At 45.5% G+C, this 22,390-nt stretch overlaps 1 protein-coding gene across 8 annotated transcripts in view; it reads left to right on the top strand.

Moving 5' to 3' along the window:
• LOC145343759 (F-actin-monooxygenase MICAL2-like) overlaps nt 1-22,390 on the top strand; it is a 255,306-nt gene that overhangs the window by 74,795 nt on the left and 158,121 nt on the right. For all 8 annotated transcript variants that reach the window (XM_080190063.1, XM_080190062.1, XM_080190065.1 and 5 more), the window contains exons 3-5: nt 12,199-12,406; nt 13,037-13,153; nt 21,774-21,875. In XM_080190063.1, the coding sequence (XP_080046189.1) occupies nt 12,199-12,406; nt 13,037-13,153; nt 21,774-21,875 (427 nt within the window). The remainder of the gene's footprint in view (nt 1-12,198; nt 12,407-13,036; nt 13,154-21,773; nt 21,876-22,390) is intronic.

The raw sequence follows: 22,390 nt of genomic DNA, 5'->3' as shown, positions 1-22,390 counted from the left end.
TTCAGAAAACAGGACCTGTCAAGGGAGATGGCTTGCAGCCATTTGAACAGTGCCAAGTCCATTGAAGCAGATTCTTTTTGGAGTTTTACCTGAATGCTTGGGAAACTGACTTCAATAAGGTGTTTGTTGGATGGTCTCCAATTGAATCCAGAGGAGTTTTTAAAAATGTTATTCATGGGACATGGGCAGCATTGGCTAGGCCAGCATTTATTGCCCATCCCTACCTGTCCAACAGTAGTTGAGAGTCAACCATACTGATGTGACTCTGGCGTCACGTGTAGGCCAGATCAGAAAAGGATGACAGATTTCCTGCCCTAAAGGAAGAACTGGATGTGTTTTTCCAACAACGACAATGGTTTCATGGTCGTCCGTAGATTCTTAATTCAGATATTTTTTATTAAATTCAAATTCCACCATCTGCTGTGGCAGGATTTGAAACTGGGACCCCCGAACGTTTAGCTGAGTTTCAAGATTAATAGTCTAACGATAATGTCCCTAGGCTATTACCTCCCTCTGTGCAGTGAAGGCATTACTGATAGAATTTCTCTTATGTATCACTGATACATAGCCCCGGTCTCAGCAGAGTTTCAGGCTGATAGCTACTCTGTGCACCAGGACTGAGCGCTACCGGAGACCTTTATTGTCAAACATTTGTTGCCATAGTTTGTAAAGGTTGAGCTAGCACAGCTGATTGGGCATTGGATCTCCTTGTCAGTGGTAGCCTTTTGAGAGAGGCGGCTGCCAAGGTATGGGAAATGCTCAACCTTTTCCAATCTTTGCTTCAGCATGTTTGGGAGGTGGAATATTTGATCAGCTATGTGTTGATACCAGTTTTGTTTTGTCAATATTCAAGGACTGGCTGGGTTTCATGCAGGCAAAAATAAGAAGATCGAGAGTGGCTTTTAAAATTGCTGCATAATGGGCAATGACACTGTGACTATCAGCACACTGAACATTATCTATAACTATGGCAGTCAGTTTAGTTTTGACAAGGAGGTGACTGAGGTTAAAGAGTTAGTACTGGTGACAGCAATATTTGAACCCAGTAGTCTGGGCACAGTATAGCTGACTTTATTTGATTCCATTGTTCTGGAATGGAGTTGGATGTGTGAAGATTTTCCACATTCAGTCAGACTTAGAATTCCTCTCTGGTCAGGCTGCTTTAGGGCAGATTCATGAACCTCCTTCCTCCTTGTCTTTTAGGTTTTGCCCAGGCCTTGGTGCTGAGGGATTATTTACCACCAGTTGATGACCTATCCAATCAGCAGCAGTCCGCTGACAGCAGCAGGCAGTAAAGAAGGCAGTTGGCATGTTGGCATTCATTGCAGAGGTTTTGAGTATAGGAGCAGGAGTGTGTTGTTCCAATTATACAGGGCCTTGGTGAGGCCTGAGCTACTGCTCAGTCCAGGTGCTGCTGTCCAAAGATGTCTGAGTCTGAACACTGAAGTTCAATCACCTTCATACATCTGCCACTTGTGGGCAGATTCTTGACTAGGAACTCCCAGGTTGACACTCCTGTCTCTATCGTCAATCCTCCATCACTAAGGACTTTGCAGTGGATCCTGGTGGAAGCTTGCGCATGACTTTATGTAATACGCCATCCTTCTCGATTTTGACAGACAAATTTCAGTGACTTGTCAAGCCACGATGACTAGGACCTCCTTTACCGCTGCAACTTTCTTCTGCCTTTGTAGCTGGCGAGACCAGCAGTCTTTCTTTGCCTGTTCTGTCACTGGGGACTTCTTGGTTTATGCTTCTGTCTGGCATATCCCCATCCACCACCTTGCCACCATGGGTGGCCCATGGAGCGAGGAGCTCCTGAAGGCATCGCTCAAAGACCAAGAGTTCCAACATATTGAGGTACTGAGCCAGGGGAAGTGACGGTCTTAGTGATTATATGGCTGCACGGTCAGAAACTCATCTCAGAGTCTGATGTGGCACCAAATTGGCCAACAGTCTAGTTCAGTTGCCAGGGAGAGAAAAGAAGTTGGTGGCCAGGGGTACTGAGTTTGTGGTGGTGGGAGGGGAAGGGGTTGGGTGCGGTGCGGAGCAGACAAAGACAGTTGTTTCTGCTCTATTTCTGCTCATCATGATCCCAATGGCCTAGTGCTATTATCGCTAGACTATTAATTGAGAAATTCTACAAATGTTCTGGGGACCCGTGTTCAAATCCTGCCACGGCAGGTGGTGGAATTTGAATTCAATAAAAACCATCTGGAATTTAGAATCTACCGATGACTATGAAACCATTGCCGGTTGTCGGAAAAACCCAAATGGTTCACTAATGTCCTTTAGGGAAGGAAATCTGCCGTCCTTAATGCTCTGGCCTACTTGTGACTCCAGAGCAATGTGGTTGACTTTCAACTGCCCTAGCTAGCCACATAGTTCAAGGGCTACTAGGGATGGGCAATAAATGCTGGCCAAAAAGCAAACGTCCCATAAATGATTTAAAAAGAATGTACTGGGTGCTGGACATGAACACAGATTCTGTCAGGTAACAGGGATCAAGATCAACAAGTTCTTCAAACCGAAGCATGATTGGCATAAAGAATGGACTTCTGAGAGAGCAATTGGGATGAAACTTCTGGAATGATTTAAGAAACAATTTGGTTGCTGCAAGGGAAAAGAGCACGTGGTTCTGGACAGATCATTCTTTTTCATCATGGATATCTTGTGATTCTTTTTATAAAAACAAACTAGGGGTGAATGGTTATTTTAAACTCGTCAAAAGATGCCTGGAGGATATTTAAACACAAGCAAACTTTTAAACTCGGAGAAAGATGTTTTTAATTTTTTTTTTAGCCGTGGTGAATATTGTGCTGCTTGAAGTGTTTAAAGATTGATGTTGCTCTACATCAGGCATTCTGTGTTGGGTCAGAAAAAGACAATCACTCACCTAAAGGAAAGCATTCTGAGCCTGTTTGGGGTGGCACGGTGTCGCTGTCACAGTGGTTAGCGCTGCTGCCTCACAGCACCACAGACCCGGGTTCAATTCTGGCCTTGGTCACTTTTTGTGTGGTATTTGCATGGTTTCCCTGTATCTGCGTGGGTTTCCTCCAGGTGCTCTGGTTTCCTCCCACAATCCAAAGATGCGCAGGTTAAGTGAATTGGCAATGGTAAGTAGTCCATTATTGTGAGGGGGAATTAGCAGGGTAAATACATGAGGTTAGGGAATAGGGCCTGGGTGGGATTGCTGTCAATGCAAGCTCGATGGGCCAAATGGCCACCTCCTGCGCTGTAGGGATGCTATGATTCTTTGAGAATGAAAACAGAATGAGGAGGTGTAGGTTTTGCAAGGCACAATCTAGAAATTAATGATAGGGCAGGTGGGGAGAGCTATAGAACAAAGAGATTTAGGGGTACAGGTTCATAGCTGCTGAAAATGGAGTCACAGGTGGACAGAGTGGTGAAGAAGGCATTCAGATTGCTTGGTTTCGTTGGTCAGAACATTGTTGAAGTTGTACAAGACGTTGGTAAGACCACACTTGGAATACTGTCTACAATTCTAGTCATTTTATTATAGAAAGGTTATTATTAAACTAGAAAGAATGCAGAAAAGATTTACTGCCAGAACTCGATGGTTTGAGTTATAAGGAAAGGCTGGATAGACTGAGACTTTTTCCACTGGAGCGTAGGAGGCCTAGGGGGTGATCTTACAGAGGTCTATAAAATAGTGAGGGGCAAAGATAGGACAGATAGTCAACAATTTTTCTTAATGATAGGGGAGTCTAAAAATAGAGGGCATAGGTTTAAAGTGCGAGGGGAGAGATACAAAAGGGTCCGGGGTGGGGGAGGGGCAATTTTTTCACACACAAGATGGTGAGTGTCTGGAACAAGCTGTCAGAGGTAGTAGCGAAAGCAGGTAGAATTTTGTCTTTTAGAAAGTGTTTAGACAGTTACATGGGTAAGATGGGTATAGAGGGATATGGGCCAAATGAGGGCAATTGGGAATAGTTTAGTGGTAAAAACTGTGTGGACAAGTTCAGCCAAAGGGCCTGTTTCCATGCTGTAAACCTCTATAATTCTAAGTAGAGTTTTCGAGAGGCTTTGAAAAGCGTCGAAAGAATTAGAGAGACTTTGGAACACAATTGATTGAAGCAAAGTCCGCAGGGACACACTCAGCCACACTGTTCGTCAGCAATGTGTATGGCCCAACTTCAGAGAAAACACCCTCTACTTTAGTTATGAGAATGAATAAGTAAACTGTTCTTATAGCTGAGAAGGTTAAGGGAGCTTTAATAGAGATGTTCAAAATCATGAAATATTTTGATAGAGTGAATGAGAAGAAACTGTTCCTCTTAGCCAGAGGGCCAGCAAACCAAAGGACCAATTGAAGGTCATTGGCAAAAGAACCAGAGTGGGAAAGGAGGAGAAATCCTTTATGCATGGACTTGTTAAGATTTGGAACGCTCTGCCTGAAAGGATGGTGGAAACCCATTCAATGATGACTTTCAGCAGGACTCAATGACCGTGTTGTGGAATGCTATAATCCTATACTGCACCACATTTCCATTTCTTTATCAGTTATTCTTCAGTTGTGTTCTTTACCTGCATGCATTGCTCTCTTTTGAGCTATTGGTCAGTCCATTTGGAGCTGGGCTAAGATTATGAAAACTTGTTTTACATAAGGCCCTCATTGTAGAATGTTGTATATGTCTGCACATCATGGTAATGTAAAAGGGTAACATAGGACTGGAAAACAGCACCATCCATGATATGATGTATCAAGTCACATGGTAATAGACTGAGAGAACAGCCTTGAAGGAATCTACATGCATGGAAGAGGTGTCATGCATGGCAGTAACTGGGATTCATACACAGTTAAAGACCACCAAAGCATAGAGGGATTAGCGAGCAAAATATGTAGGGATATGGGGGTAGGGCCCGGGTGGGATAGTGGTCGGTGCAGACTCGATGGGCCAAATGGCCTCTTTCTGCACTGTTGGGTTTCTATGTTTCTATAATAAATAGCTCATGTTTAAACATACAAGTCTCAAGATCTCATTAATGAGACACCAACCAAACCCTTAACAAAACAGTCCTTTTCCAACAACAAGAGTTGAAATGTTTTGATCGTGTCTGCCTGGGCTGGTTTTGAACCAGTGATAAAAGACCAGCTTTCCCTCTTGCCACCTGTTGATTTTACTTTTGTTAAATGTTCCAAACATTCATGATTTTGGGGGGAAAAAAGTTACGTATGTGGAGTTTTAATTCTTTAACTTCAGTGGAAGTTAAAATTGGATAGGTTGTAAAATCTGAATTTCCTCTGTACACGGAGTGATAGGACAACAGGAAATTGGTGTGAGGTTCACAGGAAATTTACTTGGCACAGCAGGAGGTAATAAATATTAAGCTGCATTGTTTCTGAAGCAGAAGATTACATCTACCTTTGGACACAAGTTGACCTAATACCAGGACCATTTTCCTTTTCCCCCCCCAACAAAATGTTGAAGATGTGGCATCATTGGCCAAGGTGACATTTATTTCCCATCCTTGGGATGTAAAGGTGGTGGTGGATTATCTTTTGGAACTGTTACTGTGCAGCAGGCATCTCCACATCATAGCAGGCTTTATACAATTGAGGAGCTTGCTAGGTCACTTTGGAAGGCAGCTAAGAGTCAACCCACCTTGGTATGGGACTGGAGTCGCATCGAGACCCAGATTGAACAAGGATGGCAGCGTTTTTTTTCCCTAAAGGACATTAGTGGACCAGTTGGCTTTTTGCCACAGTCCACTAATGTCATCATTGCTTTTAACAATCCCAGCATCTTATTTGCAGCTTTTCAAAATGGGAATTCAAATTCTGGAATTGCCATGGTGGTATCTTCACTGGTTTATTAGACCAGGTCTCCCGGAAAGTTTGTCCAACATTTTTAATCACTGCACTGCACGTACTTTTGGAGCAGCTGCATTGGGGCATCTACATTGCTAGCTGTAGGTTGGAGGAAATATTACATGGAAACATAGAAACTAAAAGCAGGAGTAGGCCATTTGATCTTTCGAGCCTGCTCCGCTGTTTATTATTATCGTGGCTGATCGTCAAATTCAATATCCTGATAGCTCCTCTTTCCCCTCATATTTGTTGATCCTTATAGAAATAAATACTGGATCTCTTTCAACCACAGATGCTAGTATTAAGACAAAGATATCATTCTGTTTGAGTTGGTTTATTACAGGTTTAAATTGCTCGCCGTAAAGGGCTGAACCCATAAGGGGTACACAAAGCTTTTGGCTTCTGGTGAGAAATGAGAATGAGTTCCTCGGGGACTTTTAAAACGTTGCTGGGTGTAGCCAGGACTCATGTTATTAAAGAAGTGGAAACTATTTGCTGTGGGCACCACAAAATCTCCCATGCAAGTCCAGCAATTACTAAATTTGTAAAGGAATGCAAAGATTTATGAGTTTTGATGTTCCAATACTTCACTGTTTTGTAGCAAATGTTCACTTGAGAACATTCCTGTCTACCCTATGCATGCTTTCACTGTTACAAGACAGATTGGCATTTAAATTTCTCGTCAAAGTTTCATTCCTCATCAAACAGCTAAATTGGGAATATTTTCATCCACTCACTAACTCAGGTCCCACACGCAAACCCCGTATTTTTCTAAGTGTTGCCTTTCTGATTGTAAAGATACATCTCGATGTGGGTCCTACTGATCTCAGTTTCATCAAATCAAATGTCTGAATCATTTTCTGCCTATGTGGCTCATGTAATCCTACAAACTCTTTACAAGACATAAAGAGAGCATTTAGCCCAACAGCTCAGTGCCAAACTTCACGTTCCACACAACCCTCCTCCCATTCCTTCTCAACTCAACCTACCAGCATATCCTTCCATTCCTTTCTCCAACGTGTGTTTATCTGGCTTCTCCTTAAATGGGTGGCACAGTGGTGAGCTCGGGTCACTGTCTGTGTGGAGTTTGCACATTCTCCCCATGTTTGCGTGGCTTTCCTCCGGGTGCTCTGGTTTTGTCCCACAGCTCAAAGATGTGTGGGTTAGGTGGATAGGCTGTGCTAACTTGCCCCTTAGTGTAGAGAGAACTAGCTAGCATAAAATCATGAGATTATGGGGATAGCGCCTGGATGGGATTGTGGTTGGTGCAGACTTGATGGGCCGAATGGCCTTCTTCCGCACCGTAGATTCATTGGTTCTGTGAGAAAGCTTTCCCTCAAACCACTCTGTGTCCTAGTGAGTTCCACGTTCTCACCACTCCCTGGGTGAACACCATTCTCCTGAATTCCCTATGGATTTATTAGTGAATACTTGATGTTGATGTTGTAGGGGGACAAGCTTCACACTAACCCCAACTAAGGGAATACTTCATTTTCACTGCAAAATGATGCCACTTGCATGTTCTCTGGCTCGGGCAGTCCAACTCGGAAAGGTTTGATGTGGATTCATCGGTCAACCATTGCCCCAACCTCGTGGAGCACTGACACTGCAGCGATAATGGGAGTGACCTATTACCCCCCAATCCCTCCGCAATATCTGCAGCCTTTTCATGGAATCATAGAACCCCTACAGTATAGATGGAGGCCATTTGGCCCATCGACTCGGCACCGACTCTCCGACAGAGTATCTTACTCGAGCCCTATCCACGTATTTAACCCGCTAATCCATCTAACCTACACATCTTGGGGCACGAAGGGAGAATTTAGCATGGCCAATCCACCTAAGCTGTACATCTTTGGACTGTGGAAGGAAACCGGAGCACCCGTAGGAAACAGACACGGGGAGAACACGCAAACTCCACACAGACAGCCACCCGAGGTTGGAATTGAACCCAGGTCCATGATGCTGTGAGGCAGCAGTGCTAACCACTATGCCACCGCGCTGCCCCTTTTTGCACGCCGATCCCAGGGAGGAGTGTGTGAAGACCCGGAAACAACAGGAAGTTGGATTTGGAGTCTGGTGACGATATTCCACATGTGTGGCTAAGCGAGAAGAAAATCTGTTCTCAAATGGCAGAAGAGTTGGATTGATGAGAACAATAAGAAAGAGTTGCTGCAAGTTTCATGTAAACGTTGATTTGCAGGATCAGGAAGCTTCTTCCTCTGGGAGTTCCTTTCTTTCAAACGGAAACAGCAAGCAAATAATAATTTTCACTGCAAAATATTTCCGCACACTGGGGCCAGCACTGATTAGTTTTCATGCTACCTGGAGCTGGGAAGCAGAAACAGGCCAATACAAACAGGATGATGGATTATTCACTTCCTGTGGAGTTCATTGTAGGCATGACATCGTTGGGCTCCATCTGAGCTCTCACACAATTTAAAACATGCCGCACCGGAGTATTTATAACCACTCCAAATGAGTAAAGACTCACAGCTCTCCAAAACGTTGTCCGTTCCTAATCTGTTAACTGCTCTCCAAAAGAGGTTATGGAGCCACTCAGTTTACGAACATTCCCACTACTGCCCCCATCTCAGGGGAAGGAGAGACGGATGTTAAGTTGCAGCCATGTTCCCATCTTGAAAATGCCTTTTGGTTTTAATTTATCACTCAAAGGTGGACAGCAATACCTTTGGTGATTTCTAATCTTATCATGCCCAGCATGAGCAGCTGGTAGGAACCGTCAGAACCTTCACCTTGAAGGAAGTACTCCGATGGCAGTAAGGGTGCCTAGATCGGCCACAAGTGAAAAAACTCAAGCCAGTAAGTCTAGTGGACCCAATGAAACTGAGAGACTGAAGACCAGCATTTGCTGCCTACCCCTGAGAAGGTGGTGGTGTGTCACCTGGAACTGCTACAGTCCATGTGGATTGGCAAAGCGATTTTGATACAACTGAGTGACTTCCTAGGCCATTCAGAGAGCAGTTTAGAGTCAGCCACAGAGTCTAGAGACACATACAAGACCACTTAAAGGGAAGCAGATTAATGAACCAGATGGATTTTTACAACAATCAGCACTGAGCGGCATGGTGGCACAGTGGTTAGCACTGCTGCCTCTCAATTTCAGGGACCCGGGTTCAATTCCCGGCTCAGGTCGCTGCCTGTGTGAAGTTTGCACATTCTCCCCATGGGTTTCTTCCGAGTGCTTCAGTTTCCTCCCACGTTCCACAGATATGAAGGTTAGATGGATTGGTCATGCTAAATTGCCCTTTACTGTCAGGGGGATTAGCTAGGGTAAATGCATAGGGTTATGGGGATAGGACCTGGGTGGGATTGTGGTCAGTGCAGACTTGGAGTTTGGAGCTGGAGATCGCAGGCAGCACTCGACAAGCACCAGCCCCAAGATTCAGCAATGCCTCACCAGAGACGAGCAGTGGAGGACGTTGGCACTGGAGGAGCTGACCCAATCTTCTCACCACACCTCACGAGAAAGTCCCAAGGGTGTGAGTGCCAATTCAACTCACAGGAGGACCACTCTGCAGTGCAGGAAAAATGAATGATCGCGTGCATGTCCCGAGAGTAATTGAACCTTCTACACCGCATACTCACCTCACTGAATGGATTCTGGAAAATGGTCCTCAATGGCAAGGCCACCATCTGCGCCACAGCTGCATTAAAGCCCTTTGCAATGTGCTAGGATGCTGCCTCATGGTCCCTCTGCAATCCTTGTGGTCTGTAGGTTGGGGGGGGAGCGGGTGGGGGGGGGGGGGTAACTGCGGGTTGCTGACCTAGCCACACTGAAGGCACAAACTTTGGTGTCAGGGTGGGGAGGGGGAGGGGGGCAGGGGAGGTGGCACATGGCAGCTTGTTGAAGTAGAGAGCAACTGCAGAGAATTCAGACCCCCGATCAGAGGGCTTGCAGCAATGTCCAGCTCCATCAGGAGAGGTGGATGCTACTGAGACAGATAGGCGAGTGTGAGAGTGCATCAACATGGAGGTAGCTTTGGCTGCCTGCTCTGGTGTCAGCTAACACATGCCTGAGGCAGGTGTTTCCATCAGGATGGAGGGGAAACCCCTCCCAGGACTTGTGGTGGACGAGGTTGCAGCTGCAGCCCTGGCATTGGGTGTGATGGGTCCGGCTCCAGTGAATCCCCTGGGCTACAACTGGGATTCACTTTGACTTTGCCAGTGTGGTCTCTGTACAGGGTGGGAGCCCCCGCTGACATTGATAAAATACTCGCACCATTGCAAAGTGAGGCCTCAATTATCCTAATAGGCTGCCCACATCAGCGGAGTGGGCAGTTAATCCTGTTCCTGGGCTGCCCTTGGAAAGGACCCCAAAAACAAGGATGGGCCAGCAAGTCATTGCAGTGTAACTCTGCCAGCCCTTCCTCCAACTCCACCTTCACTAGGCTGGGCAAATTCAGACAAGCATCCTTTCGATATGCTCAAAGAGAGCACAAGAGGAGCAAGAGTAAGTCGCTTGCCCCTTTGAACCTGCCCCACTATTCACTGAGAGTGTCACTGACCTTCCATCATAACTACATCATCCTGTAATATCGTTCTATCCCATAATCCCCAAAAATCTATTGAGAGCCATCTTGAATATAATCAGCTGAGCACCCAGAACCCTCTGGGGCAGAGGAGTCCGAAGATTCAGGTGAAGGCATTTCTCCTCATCTTCAGCCCTCGGTGCCATCACCTTCCTTCTCTAGTCGGATTAAGTCATTTGGAAGTACGCTGGTCCATGTCTGTAGGACTGATGGATGATGTATTGCTAATTCCTGGGCTACTGATTCATCCTGAACCACTCTGAGTTGTCAAACATCCAGCCAGTGAACAAGAGGGGGTTTATTGCCTTTTTTGGTGATTTATTAAATCTGGAAGTAAATGACATAACTTGGCAGGATTGCAGACACGTTATAAAAGCATCTCATGGCATAAACATCTCCCAACACACACAGACACAGGCAGACACACACAATCCCACCTCTATGCCTTTTGTTTGGTGTTTAAATTTTCTTTCAGAACTAACACCTTTAGCTGTTTGACTCCCATCATTTGCTCCTCTCTGAAATGCTTCACGTCGGATGTTCAAGTGTTAGGTTCACAGTTTGGAAGGGTAATGAGTTGGTGGTGGGGGGGGTTAGAGAGTAGTTTACAATCTGTTGCCCAGGCAACAATCTGCAGATGGTGATTGGCTGCCCGCTGCCGATTGCCCACTGCTGAGTGCCCGCTATTGAAAGAGCTTCATCTTCAACCCCGACGAAAGCAACAAAACTCAGAACTGAAAATCGGAGTCTGTGTATGCTCTCCGTGTCTGCGTCGGTTTCCTCCTACGAACCAAAGATGTGCAGGTTAAGTCGTGCTAAATTGCCCCTTAGTCTTGGGGGGAGGGATGGGTGGGGGTGCAGCTGGCATGGTAAATACATAAGGTTCCAGGGAAAGGGCCGAGGTGAGATTGTTGTTGGTGTAGGCTCGATGGACCTCTTGATGCACTGTAGAGATTCTATGATACCCTGTCTTGCTCTATCTCTCTATGTTGTGTCTCTGTGTTCTTTCTTTGTCATCTGCAAGTCTTGGCTATAAAAAGAGGGAAAACTGTAGGTTTGAGAGAGGTGACCATGAAAGGGCCTGGTGCAAATTCACTGGCAACAGCTATGTGCAGTTTTTAGTCATTATTTAATCGATGGCTAACACTGCCAAGAGGATTGCTGGCTTCAGGTCTGTTTACTTAAGGGCCCTTAGTTACCGTGATATTTTTAGCAATAGTTTGTGATCCATTCCCAACTCCTCCCTTCCCCCATCCCACTATGACCCAAAACTGTCATCACTCGTTACTGGATCCTCAGGAAAATTGAGTACATTTACTGAAAACTCTTAAACCCTTTCCAGAGGAACTACAAAGTGTGGCTGGAATTAATGATCTCCAATTTCCTTTTCTACTGTTGCCAGTTCTCCAACTGATAGTTCAAAAAGTCATTAATTGCTCACTCGAATTGCATGACGAGTTCTTCAGATCAAGAAAAAAACTTCAAGACACCTTCTCAAGGGCACTTAAAGCAGTAAATGCCAGTCTTGCAAGCGATGCCCAAGAGTGAGCGTAAAACCATTTAACTCCAATTAATTGATGTTATACTTTTGATGCTTAGTTTGTTCTACAAATAATACTTGTGCACTCTAATTTTTGGATATATTTCATATGCGTCTTTGTTCTCTGTCTCTCTTTTATTCCTCGCTCTCGCTCATTCCCTCTCTTTCTTTCTCCTTTGGTTTCTTTCCCTCTTTTTTTTCTTTCATTGTTCTCTCTCCATTTTATCTCAATCTGCCGACTTTGATGTTTTTACTCAAATTTCTGTTTGTAGTGTTTGATCATTGGAGCTGGACCCTGTGGACTGCGTACAAGCATTGAACTGGCTTTCCTGGGGTGTAAAGTGGTGGTGATAGAGAAGAGGGAGACCTTTGCCAGGAACAACGTCTTGCACCTCTGGCCATACACCATTCAGGACCTGCGTTCCTTGGCTGCAAAGAAGTTTTACGGCAAGTTCTGTGCAGGAGCGATAGATCACATCAGTAAGTACCTTTCTGAACTCCCACTCGATAACCAACCCACAACTTCAAGTGATGGAAGCTTTGCCTAATGAGCAGTCAAAGAATGATAAAACAGCACAGAATGTGGCCATCCAGCCCACACTGTCTCTGATGGCCCTTTGAAGGAGCTTTATACATAATCCCAAGCACCCTACTCTATTCCCACAGCCCTGTCTATTTTAACTTGTTAATTTTTTCACCACTTTAATAAATGATGGGGAGGTGATGGCCTAGTAGTATTATTGCGAGGCAATTAATCCAGAAATTCAGCTAATGTTCTCGCAACCCAGATTCAAATCCCGCCACTGCAGATGATGGAATTTGAATTCTGGAATTGAGAATCTACTGATGACCACGAAACCATTGTCAATTGTTGGAAAAACCCACTTGGTTCTCTGTCCTTTAGGGAAGGAAATCTGCCGTCCTTACCCGGTCTGGCCTACATGTGACTCACAACCTGCCCTCGAGCAACTAGGCATGGGCAATAAATGTTGGCCAGCCATTGACACCTATGTTCCATGAATAAATATATATATTTAGGCTCCATCTGCGCCAATGTTGATTTTGGGTTAATTTGTCATATTTTGCTGATTCTCTCTGTTTTGCTGACAGGTATTCGACAGCTCCAGCTAATCCTGGTTAAAGTGGCGTTGTTACTAGGGGTGGAGATTCAAGTTAACGTGGAGTTTGTGCAGTTATTGGAGCCCCCAGAGGATCAAGAAACCCAGAGTGCGTTCACATGTATTCTTCTTTCTCCGCTTCGCTCCTGCACCCAGCCATCTACCTTTCTGCTCTGCTAGTGACAACTGGCATCATAACACAGGTCTTTGTGCAGCAAACACTGCAGCGATTCAAGAAGGCGGCTCACCACCACCTTCTTAAGGGTAACTAGGGATGGACAATAAATGCTGGCTAGCCAGCAACGCCTGTGTCCCATGAATGAATAAAAGAAAAACACACTGCCCAGCCACTTAATCTCGGGGTTGTGGGTTTGTGTCCCACATTAATTGACGAAGATTAGGGTCAGTGGCACAGTGATAGGGATGGCAGAGTCGTTAGCACTGCTGCCTCACGGCGTCAGGGACCCAGGTTCAAACCTGCCCTCGCGTCACCGTCTGTGTAGAGATTGCACATTCTCCCCACGTCTGCGTGGGTTTCCTCCAGTTGCTCCGATTTCCTCCCACAGCCCAAAAATGTGTGGGTTAGGTGGATTGGCCATGCTAAATTGACCCCTCGTGTCAGGGGAATTAGCAAGGTGAATATGTAGGATTATGAGAATAGGGTGTGGGTGGAATTGTGGTTGGTGCAGACTGGATGGGCTGAATGGCCTCCTTCTGCACTGTAGAGATTGTATGATTCCTCTGCCAGCTATTCGACCATAGTATTTCATTGCAGTGTTAATGTAAGCCTACTTGTGATACTAATAATTAAACTTTAAACACCCCCAGCTCTCCACCCCAACCCTTTCTCCACAGCCCCGCAAATGCTTTCTTTTCAAACATTTATCCGATTCCCTTTTGGAAGTTGTTCTTGAATCTGCTTCCACTGCCCTTTCAGGCAGCACATTCCAGTTTGCAACAACCAGCGGCAAAAATAAATTCTCCTCATTCTCTGCCCTGCTCCTTTTGCCAATTAAAAAGCTTTATTTGCTTTGGACTCCAGGCCATTCGTGACACACAATGGAACATTTTATCGGGCTCTACGGAGCTACATTTATAATGTGAGGCCCACGAAAGATGATCATGTGCATCTCCTGCTGTGCATCCTCCAATCCCAACAAGGTCAGACCATTAACACAGCCCTGTACACAGCCCTGAAATCTTTTAAGAATCAAAAATAATTAGGTTAACTTGTTCGCCAAGTATGAGGAGACTCGTGCTTGACCATCTATTTGACAAGTTGGCCCCAGGTGAGGCATGATAGACCAAGCGGCCTTCACCTTCAGGCTCGTCCTAAGCAAGACTGCAGATTTAACAGTGCTAATTTCAGTTCTTGTTTTTGTTTCGCTAAGTCCCACAGTTTTTAACTAGGGTGTTTAATAACAGCCAGCTACTTGCCTTTCTAATATAAATAAATGTTCCAACGTGCTAAATAAGCAGAAGCAAAGAGGATGGAGTCAGAGGGGAGGATCAGGACAGGAAGATCAATGTTTTGTTAAAAGGCTTGGATTTTGTTCTCCAGATGTGGGTGTTGCTGAAGGCCAATGTTTATTGCCCAACCCTACAGTCATCCTGAGAGGGTGAGCAGCTGTCCTGAACCGCTGAGCGAAGGGTTTGATACAATGGAGTGTCTTCATAGAATAGAATCCCTACAGTGCAGAAGAAGGCCATTCTGCCCATTGAGTCTGCACTGACCACAATCCCACCCATGCCCTATCCCCATAACCCCACATATTTACCCTGCTAGTCCCCCGACACTAAGGGGCAATTTAGCAGAGCCAATCAACCTAACCCGCACATCTTTGGACTGTGGGAGGAAACCCACGCAGATACGGGGAGAATGTGCAAACTCCACACAGACAGTCACCCATGGCTGGAATTGAACTCAGGGCCCTGGCGCTGTAAGGCAGCAGTGCTAGTCACTGTGCCGCCTCTACTAACCACTGTGCCGCCCGTGTCACCCCTAGAATAGTTGGTGCAATGTAGGCACAGCGGGCTTCCTTCCCTAACGAACGTGAGTGAACCCTTTTGGATTATTTTGGTGACGGTCCGACTGCTTCAGGGTCACTTTAACCGAGAGCAGCTTTTTATTTCCACGCCGCTTGTTTGTAAGCTGACTTCAAATTCTGTCTCGGTGGGGTTTGAATTTGGGTTCTTTGGCTTATTTGGCTCAGTTAATTCACCACTTTGTGACCTTACCTGGTACAAACTCTGGAAAATAAGCTCCAAATGTTTTTTCTCCTTTGCACGCAATTGAGAAGCTTCCTTGGACAAAAGCACCAAGAATGCTCATTTTGAATCTCACCTCCCGGGTGGAATGTCACTGGAACAGGCCATTCAGCCCGTCGACCCTGCTCAGCTATTTAGTTAGATCATGGCTGCTCTGCACTTCAGTCTTTCTGCCTGCCTTTGCTTCGCTTCCCTTGATTTAGCAATCCTGGATTTGAAAGCTCCAGTTGAACCCCAGCATCCACATCATGGGCACAGTGGCGTAGTGGTTAGCACTGCTGCCTCACAGCACCAGAGACCCCGGTTCAATTCCGACCTCGGGTCACTGTGTGTGTGGAGACTGCACATTCTCCCCGTGTCTGCGTGGGTTTCCTCTGGGCGCTCCGATTTCCTCCCACAGTCCAAAAATGTGCAGGTTATGTTGATTGGCCATGCTTAAATTGACCTTAAGGTGGGATTTTACAGCCTCGCTCACCAGGAAACCGTAAAATCCCACCCTAGGGGCAACGACCTTTCCCGTGGTTCACCCGCCACCCGTTCCGATTCCCATGGCGGGCAGGGTGGTAATGTTCAACATTCGTGTCGGGAAATTGGCAGAGTAAATACGTGGGGCTAGAGGGATAGGGCCTGGGTGGGATTGTTGCCAGTGCAGACTCGATGGGCCAAATGGCCACCTTCCGCATTGTAGGGATGCTCTGAAAGAGTTCCAGATTTCCATTACCCTTTGTATGAAGTCATGCTGCCTGAGTTCACTCGTAAACAGCCCAAGTTTAATCTGAAGATTGTACTTCCTTGTCCCCACCATAACTTTTCTCTCTGTCAAGTCTGTTGAATCCACTGTCATTTTAAATGCCTCAATCTGTTCATACCCCACAACCCCACCCCCCCGGCCCTGTCTTCTAACCTCGAGAGAATGCAAGCCTACACCTATGTTTTGAAGCAATAAATTCCAATTTGTGACCTGAAATGGATTTAAAAACCTTGTCGGCATCTCTCAGTGAGCACTCGCTGTCTTCTGTTATGAAATTGTGACGCACACTGGGGTATCTGTTTCATTTTCTGTGCTGCCAGTGTCATCTAAAACCCTCCATTTGTTCCACTGAATCAGAACAACATGTTGTACAAATGTTCTTCACACATTAATCACGCTCATAACTCTGGGTACCTGCATCTTGAACAAATCCGTTGGGGTTTCTTCACTTACATGTGTCCCATTAAATCTTCTTGGACATTCCCTTTGTTAACTTTGTGCTGTTCCCCAGCCTGTGGGCCGGCAGGCATTTCCCTTACTGAAAGGTCTCTGTGTGCACAGAATGTCTGGTGAGGGATAGCAGGACAAGGCCAGGCTGCTCCCTTCTATATTCCACTTACTGTTCCTGTGATTTAGGGAAGAAAATTATTTCTCCAAACGCCCTCCCTCACCCCTACAAGGGCAGCACGGTGGCAAAGCGGTTGGCACTGTTGCCTCACAGCACCAGGGACCTGGGTTCGATTCCTGACTTGGACCACTGTCTGTGTGGAGTTTGCACATTCTCCCCGTGTCTGCGTGGGTTTCCTCTGGGTGCTCCGGTTTCCTTCCACAGTCCAAAGATGTGCGGGTTAAGTTGATTGGCCGTGCTAAATTATCCCTTAGTGTCGGGGGATGAGCTAAGGCAAATGCATGGAGTTAAGGCCAAATGGCCTCCTACTATGCTGTATTATCCTCTGAGTTTGGTTACATACTATGTCCTGGCCAGCTTGCATGTTCTGAGCTTTTTTTTGTCAAAACATATGGGAAATATGAGAGATTCAACAGAGAAGAGTCAGTAGCCTGATTCCTAGGATTGAGTGATTAGGAAAGATTAGGAAAACCAGAGCATTGGAGCTTCAGAAGAGGACTTTTGTAAAAATATGTGCAAAATAATGGAAGGTCCCATTTTAAAAGTTCATTCTCGGGATATGTGTGTTTCTGGGGCATTTATTGTCCATCCCCAGTTGTCAAAAAAGCAAAGAAAAGTACAGCACAGGAATAAGCCCTTTGGTCTTTCAAGCCTATGCCAATCATGATGCCCTAACTAAACTAAAAACAACCTTCTGCCCTTACTCAATCCATATCCCTCTGTTTCCTCCCTATTTGTGCACCTATCCAGGTGCCTGTTAGATGTTGCTAATGTGCCTGCTTCCACCACCACCATCTCCGGCAGTGCATTCCAGGCACCCACCGCTCTCTGCGTCGAAAACTTCCCCCACACATCTCTCTTGAACTTTCCCCCTCTCAGCTTGAACCTGTGCCCCCTTGTAATTGACACTTCCACTCTGGGAAAAAGCCTCTGACTATCCACCCTGCCTGTGCCTCTCATAATTTTGTAGGCTTGGGGAGTTAATGTTGAGCCACCTTCTTGAACCACGAGGTAGCAACTTCGATTTGGTTGAGTAAGCTGCTTCAGAGGGCAGGAGCGGTCCATGTTAATCTGGCTCTGGAGTCAGATATCAGCCTAGACTGGATCAGGATGGCAGCTTCCCTTTCCTAAAAGAACGTGGCGACCAAATTCGGTTTTAAGGCAAATCCAACACTCCTCAGGGTCACCTTCAATAGGGGGAGACAGTGGCCTAGTGGTATTATCACCAAACTATTAATCCAGAAACTGGGACATGGGTTCAAATCCCACCATGGCAGACATTGGAATTTGAGTTCAATAAAAAATATCTGGAATTAAGAATCTACTGATGACCGTGAAACCATTGTCGATTGTTGGGAAAACCCATCTAGTTCACTAATGCCCTTGAGGGAAGGAAATCTGCTGTCTTTGTCTGGTCTGGCCTACGTGTGACTCCAGAGCCACAGCAATGTGGTTGATGCTCAAATGCCCTCCGAGGGCAACGAGAGATGGGCAATAAATGCTGACTCATGTCCCATGAATAAATTTTTTTAAAACTTGCCCAGATTATTCTGATAATTACCATTAATAATTAATACCAGTTAATGGCCAGCTGGAAGTTTGTGGCATTTTGTGTTTTTATTTTGGATTTCCAGCATCCTTTCTATTTTCAAATGCCGGGATTTGATTTGGGTTGGAGTCCTGATTTTTAGGGGTTTAGGAATCACGGGTTAAATGGAAATGTTGGGTTAGAGACCACAAGAGATAGGAGCAGAATTAGGCCACTTGGCCCATCGAGCCTGCTCTGCCATTCAATCATGGCCGATAGTTTTCTCAACCCCGTTCTCCTGCCTTTTTCCCATAACTCAAGAACCTATCCAATTCTGTCTTAAAGACACTCAATAACCTGGCCTCCACAGCCTTCTGCGACAAAGAGTTCCACAGATGGGTTAGATGGGCTTAGTGGGCACAATTTGGGAACTTTAATTCAAATTCTTCCCTTAAATTATAATTTAGAAGAATCTTATACATCTTTCTCTGAAAATGATTTACACACTGCTGAATAAATACATCTTTTGGCAGCTTTTTACCTGTGGCACTCGATGTGAAGTGTAGATATTTTAAATATCTCACTCGTGACATGATGTCCTCACTGCAAACGCTTAGGAAATCGACAATGTTGATTTCAGTTTTTCTCAGGATGGGGGCGTCATTGCCGTGTCTTGTATTTGTTTGCCCATCCCTCATTGTGAAGGCACTGATGAACTGTCTTTTTGAACCACTGCAGCCCATGTTCTTTCCTAATTCACTTATGGGATGTGGGCTTCGTTGGCTAGGCTGGCATTCATTGCCCTGCCCTAGTTGCCCTTGAGAAGGTGGTGCTGAGCTCCCTCCATGAACCACTGCAATCTCTGAGCAGTAGGTACACCCACCGTGCCAGTTCCAGGATTTTGACCCAGCCACAGTGAAGGAGTGGCCATATCTTTCCATGTCAGGGTGGTGAGTGGTTTGGAGGGGAACTTCTAGGTGCTGGTGTTCCCAAGTATCTGCTGCCCTTGTCCTTCTAGATGTCAGCAGTCACGGGTTTGGAAAGAATAGGTACATCCACAGTGCTGTTAGAGATGGACTTCCAGAGTTTTAGCCCAGCAACAGTCTAGGAATTTTTTAAAAAATTTATTTATTAGTGTCATAAGTAAGCTTACATTAACACTGCAATGAAGTTACTGTGAAAATCCCCTAGTCGCCACACTCTGGCACTTGTTTGAATACACTGAGGGAGAATTTAGCATGGCCGAAGCAACTAACCAGCATGTCTTTCAGACTGTGGGAGGAAACCCATGCAGATACGGGGAGAATGTGCAAACTCCACACAAACAATGACTCAAGCCAGGAATCAAATCTATGTCCCTGGCTCTGTCAGGTAGCAGTACTAACCATTGTGCCACCATGCCCCCACAAAGTAAAGTTGCCATGGTCCCAGATGACCGTAGGCTGCCCTCCCCTTTGATGGAAAGAGCTGACTGGTGGTCATTTAGCCTGCAGATTACCACACCTCAGGTTGCGGAGGCCGGTATGGGAATTGAACATGGGCTGTTGGCGTTGCTCCGCGTTACGAACCAGCCACCCAGCCAACAAAGCTAAACCAACCCTGAATGGCGATACAGTTCCCAAGTCAAGATAGTATTTGTGATTCGGTGGGGGTGCTATTCCCGTGCCCCTATCCTTACGGATTTGTGAGGTGCTGACGAAGGAACTTTGCTGAGTTTGGAGTCTTATTTCACAATGGCTATTTCAAGATATGCATGGTGTGACTTTGAGCTTTGCAGGAAGTGCACCAGGACCGCTTGTGTCCATTTTTTAGCATGTCCATTCTGGCCATAAATAAGGTGCATTGCGAGGGTGCAGAGAGGAGCTGGGCTGGTCTCCTGCTGAATCCAAAGTGGTCGACCGGGCCCTGATTATAACTTTCTCCAGAGATAATAATAGAGTCACCGCCTGGAAAGTATTTCTGGCACTACAGGAATGTCAGCCAGCAGCCTGTCCAAACTGCCTTGATGTTCTGAGTGGCCTCTTCAAGTTTGCCTGAGTATTTGGCACATACTTCAAGTCAATTTTAACACGGTGCGTGCATAGATCATTGATGCAATAACTGCCTAGGAGACCGTTGCACAGAAAAACACTTGTCATTATTTAAACAAAGCTATGAAGAGGAACACTGCTTCCCATGATTAGATAAAAGTTGCGAGCTTAATTCCTTTGCCGCCTTTTCATTAGCATTTGACTTCATTGGCCATGAGAAAAGGGATTTTAACTGTGAATTGGCTGGATGCTAGGGAAAGCGTCTAGATTTCTCCGAATGCAGCAGTCACCTGTTAAAGAGGTGAATTGGAGACAATATACCTGAATGTTACCAGATTTTAAAAATGTGGCAGTTGGTGGAAAAGGGTGCATTTATTGTACTTCTCCAGACACCCAGGGAAGTTGATAGTGTGCTGCCGCCTTGAGCCGTTTGATGCAGCTGGGAATCTGGCTAGGTAACTTCAGAGGACAGTTCAGACCTTCCCTTTTGGCACTGGATTGGAGTCATGTCTCAGCCCAGACTGAGTAATGACAGCAAGTTTCTCCCCCTATTAGGAAACTAGTTGGGTTTTTAATGACACTTTTGCGGACACCAGCTTTGTATTGCCCGATTTTATGAAATTAGTTTAGATTCTCTGACTGCTGGGGTGAGTTTTAAACTCGTTCCCTGGATGACCAGTTCAGTGACAGAACTCGCTATGTGATCAGACCACTGATTACTCCTTGCGTCTACGGAGGACTGTTAAGGATTTGAAAGCGTCAACTCACTTGCAATTATTGTATTGCGAGGGTATTATTCATTCGTGGGATGTGGGTGCCGTTGGCTATTGCCCATCCCTAATCACCCTTGAGAAGATGGTGGTGAGCTGTCTTCTCGAACCACCGCAATCCACATGGTTATAGGTACACCCACACTGCTGTTAGGGAGAGAGTTCCAGAATTCTGATCCTGTTACAGTGAAGTATTTCCATGTCAGGATGCTATGATGCTAACATCCCATCAATAAATTAAAAATACTTTGTCCTGGATGGTGTCGTGTTTCTTGAGTGTTGTTGAATCAGCATTCATCCAAACAAGTATTCCCTCTGACCCAGCTGCCCTTGTCACCATGATATTTATATGCTTGGTCAATGGTGTTTCCCGGGATTTCTCATTGTCTTTGCTGTGCAGAAATTTAACAGCCAATTTTCTTGTGAAACAGATATAATAAGTTGTCTTTGGGAAGCCTGAGGAAGGCATTATATAAACACCCAATTCATTCCTTTTTTTTGTTTTTCAACTAGTGTCAGATTCTCTAAATGCTGTAAACTTCCATACAATGTTTTAGTTCACAAGCCATTGAATCAGTTATTAAAATATCAACCCAGTTAGAATTTGTTGATACAGTGAGTTTGTATAAAAAGTGACTATAAAGTTGATGAGGACCATTTAATAATAACAGTACAGATTGAAGTGTTTGGTCCTTTACCGATGGAGTAATGCATTGTGTTACGTACATAATTATCCCCCATGCCTTTAATTTAGGAACAGGTTGGCGAGCTGAGGTACGCCCCAATGATCACCCTGTGGCGGACTTCACCTTTGATGTTATTATTGGTGCGGATGGACGAAGGAGCAGTTTACAAGGTGAGAAACTCTCAGCAAGGTGTGTTTGCTATCATCCTCCCTCTCACTCTCATTGTCTCTCTGCCTTTCGTCTCTCTTTTTAACTCTCTTTCTCTTGCCCTTTGTTTCTCTGTTTCCTTCTCTTTTTCTCTCCGACTTTGTCTCTCAGTCTCTCTCTCCCTCGCTGTTTCTCTGTCTCTCTTTCTTTGTCTCTCTTTCTCTGTCTCTCTCTCTCTCTGTTTCTCCACCTCATGCTCTCTGTCTGTCTCTCTCTCTCTCTGCCTTTCTCTGTCTCTCTCTGTGTCTCTCTCTCTTTCTTTCTCTGTCTCGGCCTGTCTCTCTCTCTCTCTCTGTCTTTGTCTCTGTCTCTCTCTCTCTGTCTGTCTGTCTCTCTTTCTCTGTCTCTCTGTCTGTCTCTCTTTCTCTGTCTCTCTGTCTGTCTGTCTCTCTCTCTCTCTGTCTGTCTCTCTCTCTGTCTGTCTCTCTGTCTCTGTCTCTCTCCGTCAGGTATTTTCTTTCACTCACACACTCTTGCA

This window comes from Carcharhinus amblyrhynchos, chromosome 6 (assembly GCF_965287045.1).
Source record: "Carcharhinus amblyrhynchos chromosome 6, sCarAmb.v2.hapA, whole genome shotgun sequence".
Classification (NCBI taxonomy): Eukaryota; Metazoa; Chordata; class Chondrichthyes; order Carcharhiniformes; family Carcharhinidae; genus Carcharhinus; species Carcharhinus amblyrhynchos.
The sequence above is the reverse complement of the archived record's forward strand: the minus strand, read 5'-3'. Positions and strand labels throughout refer to the sequence as shown.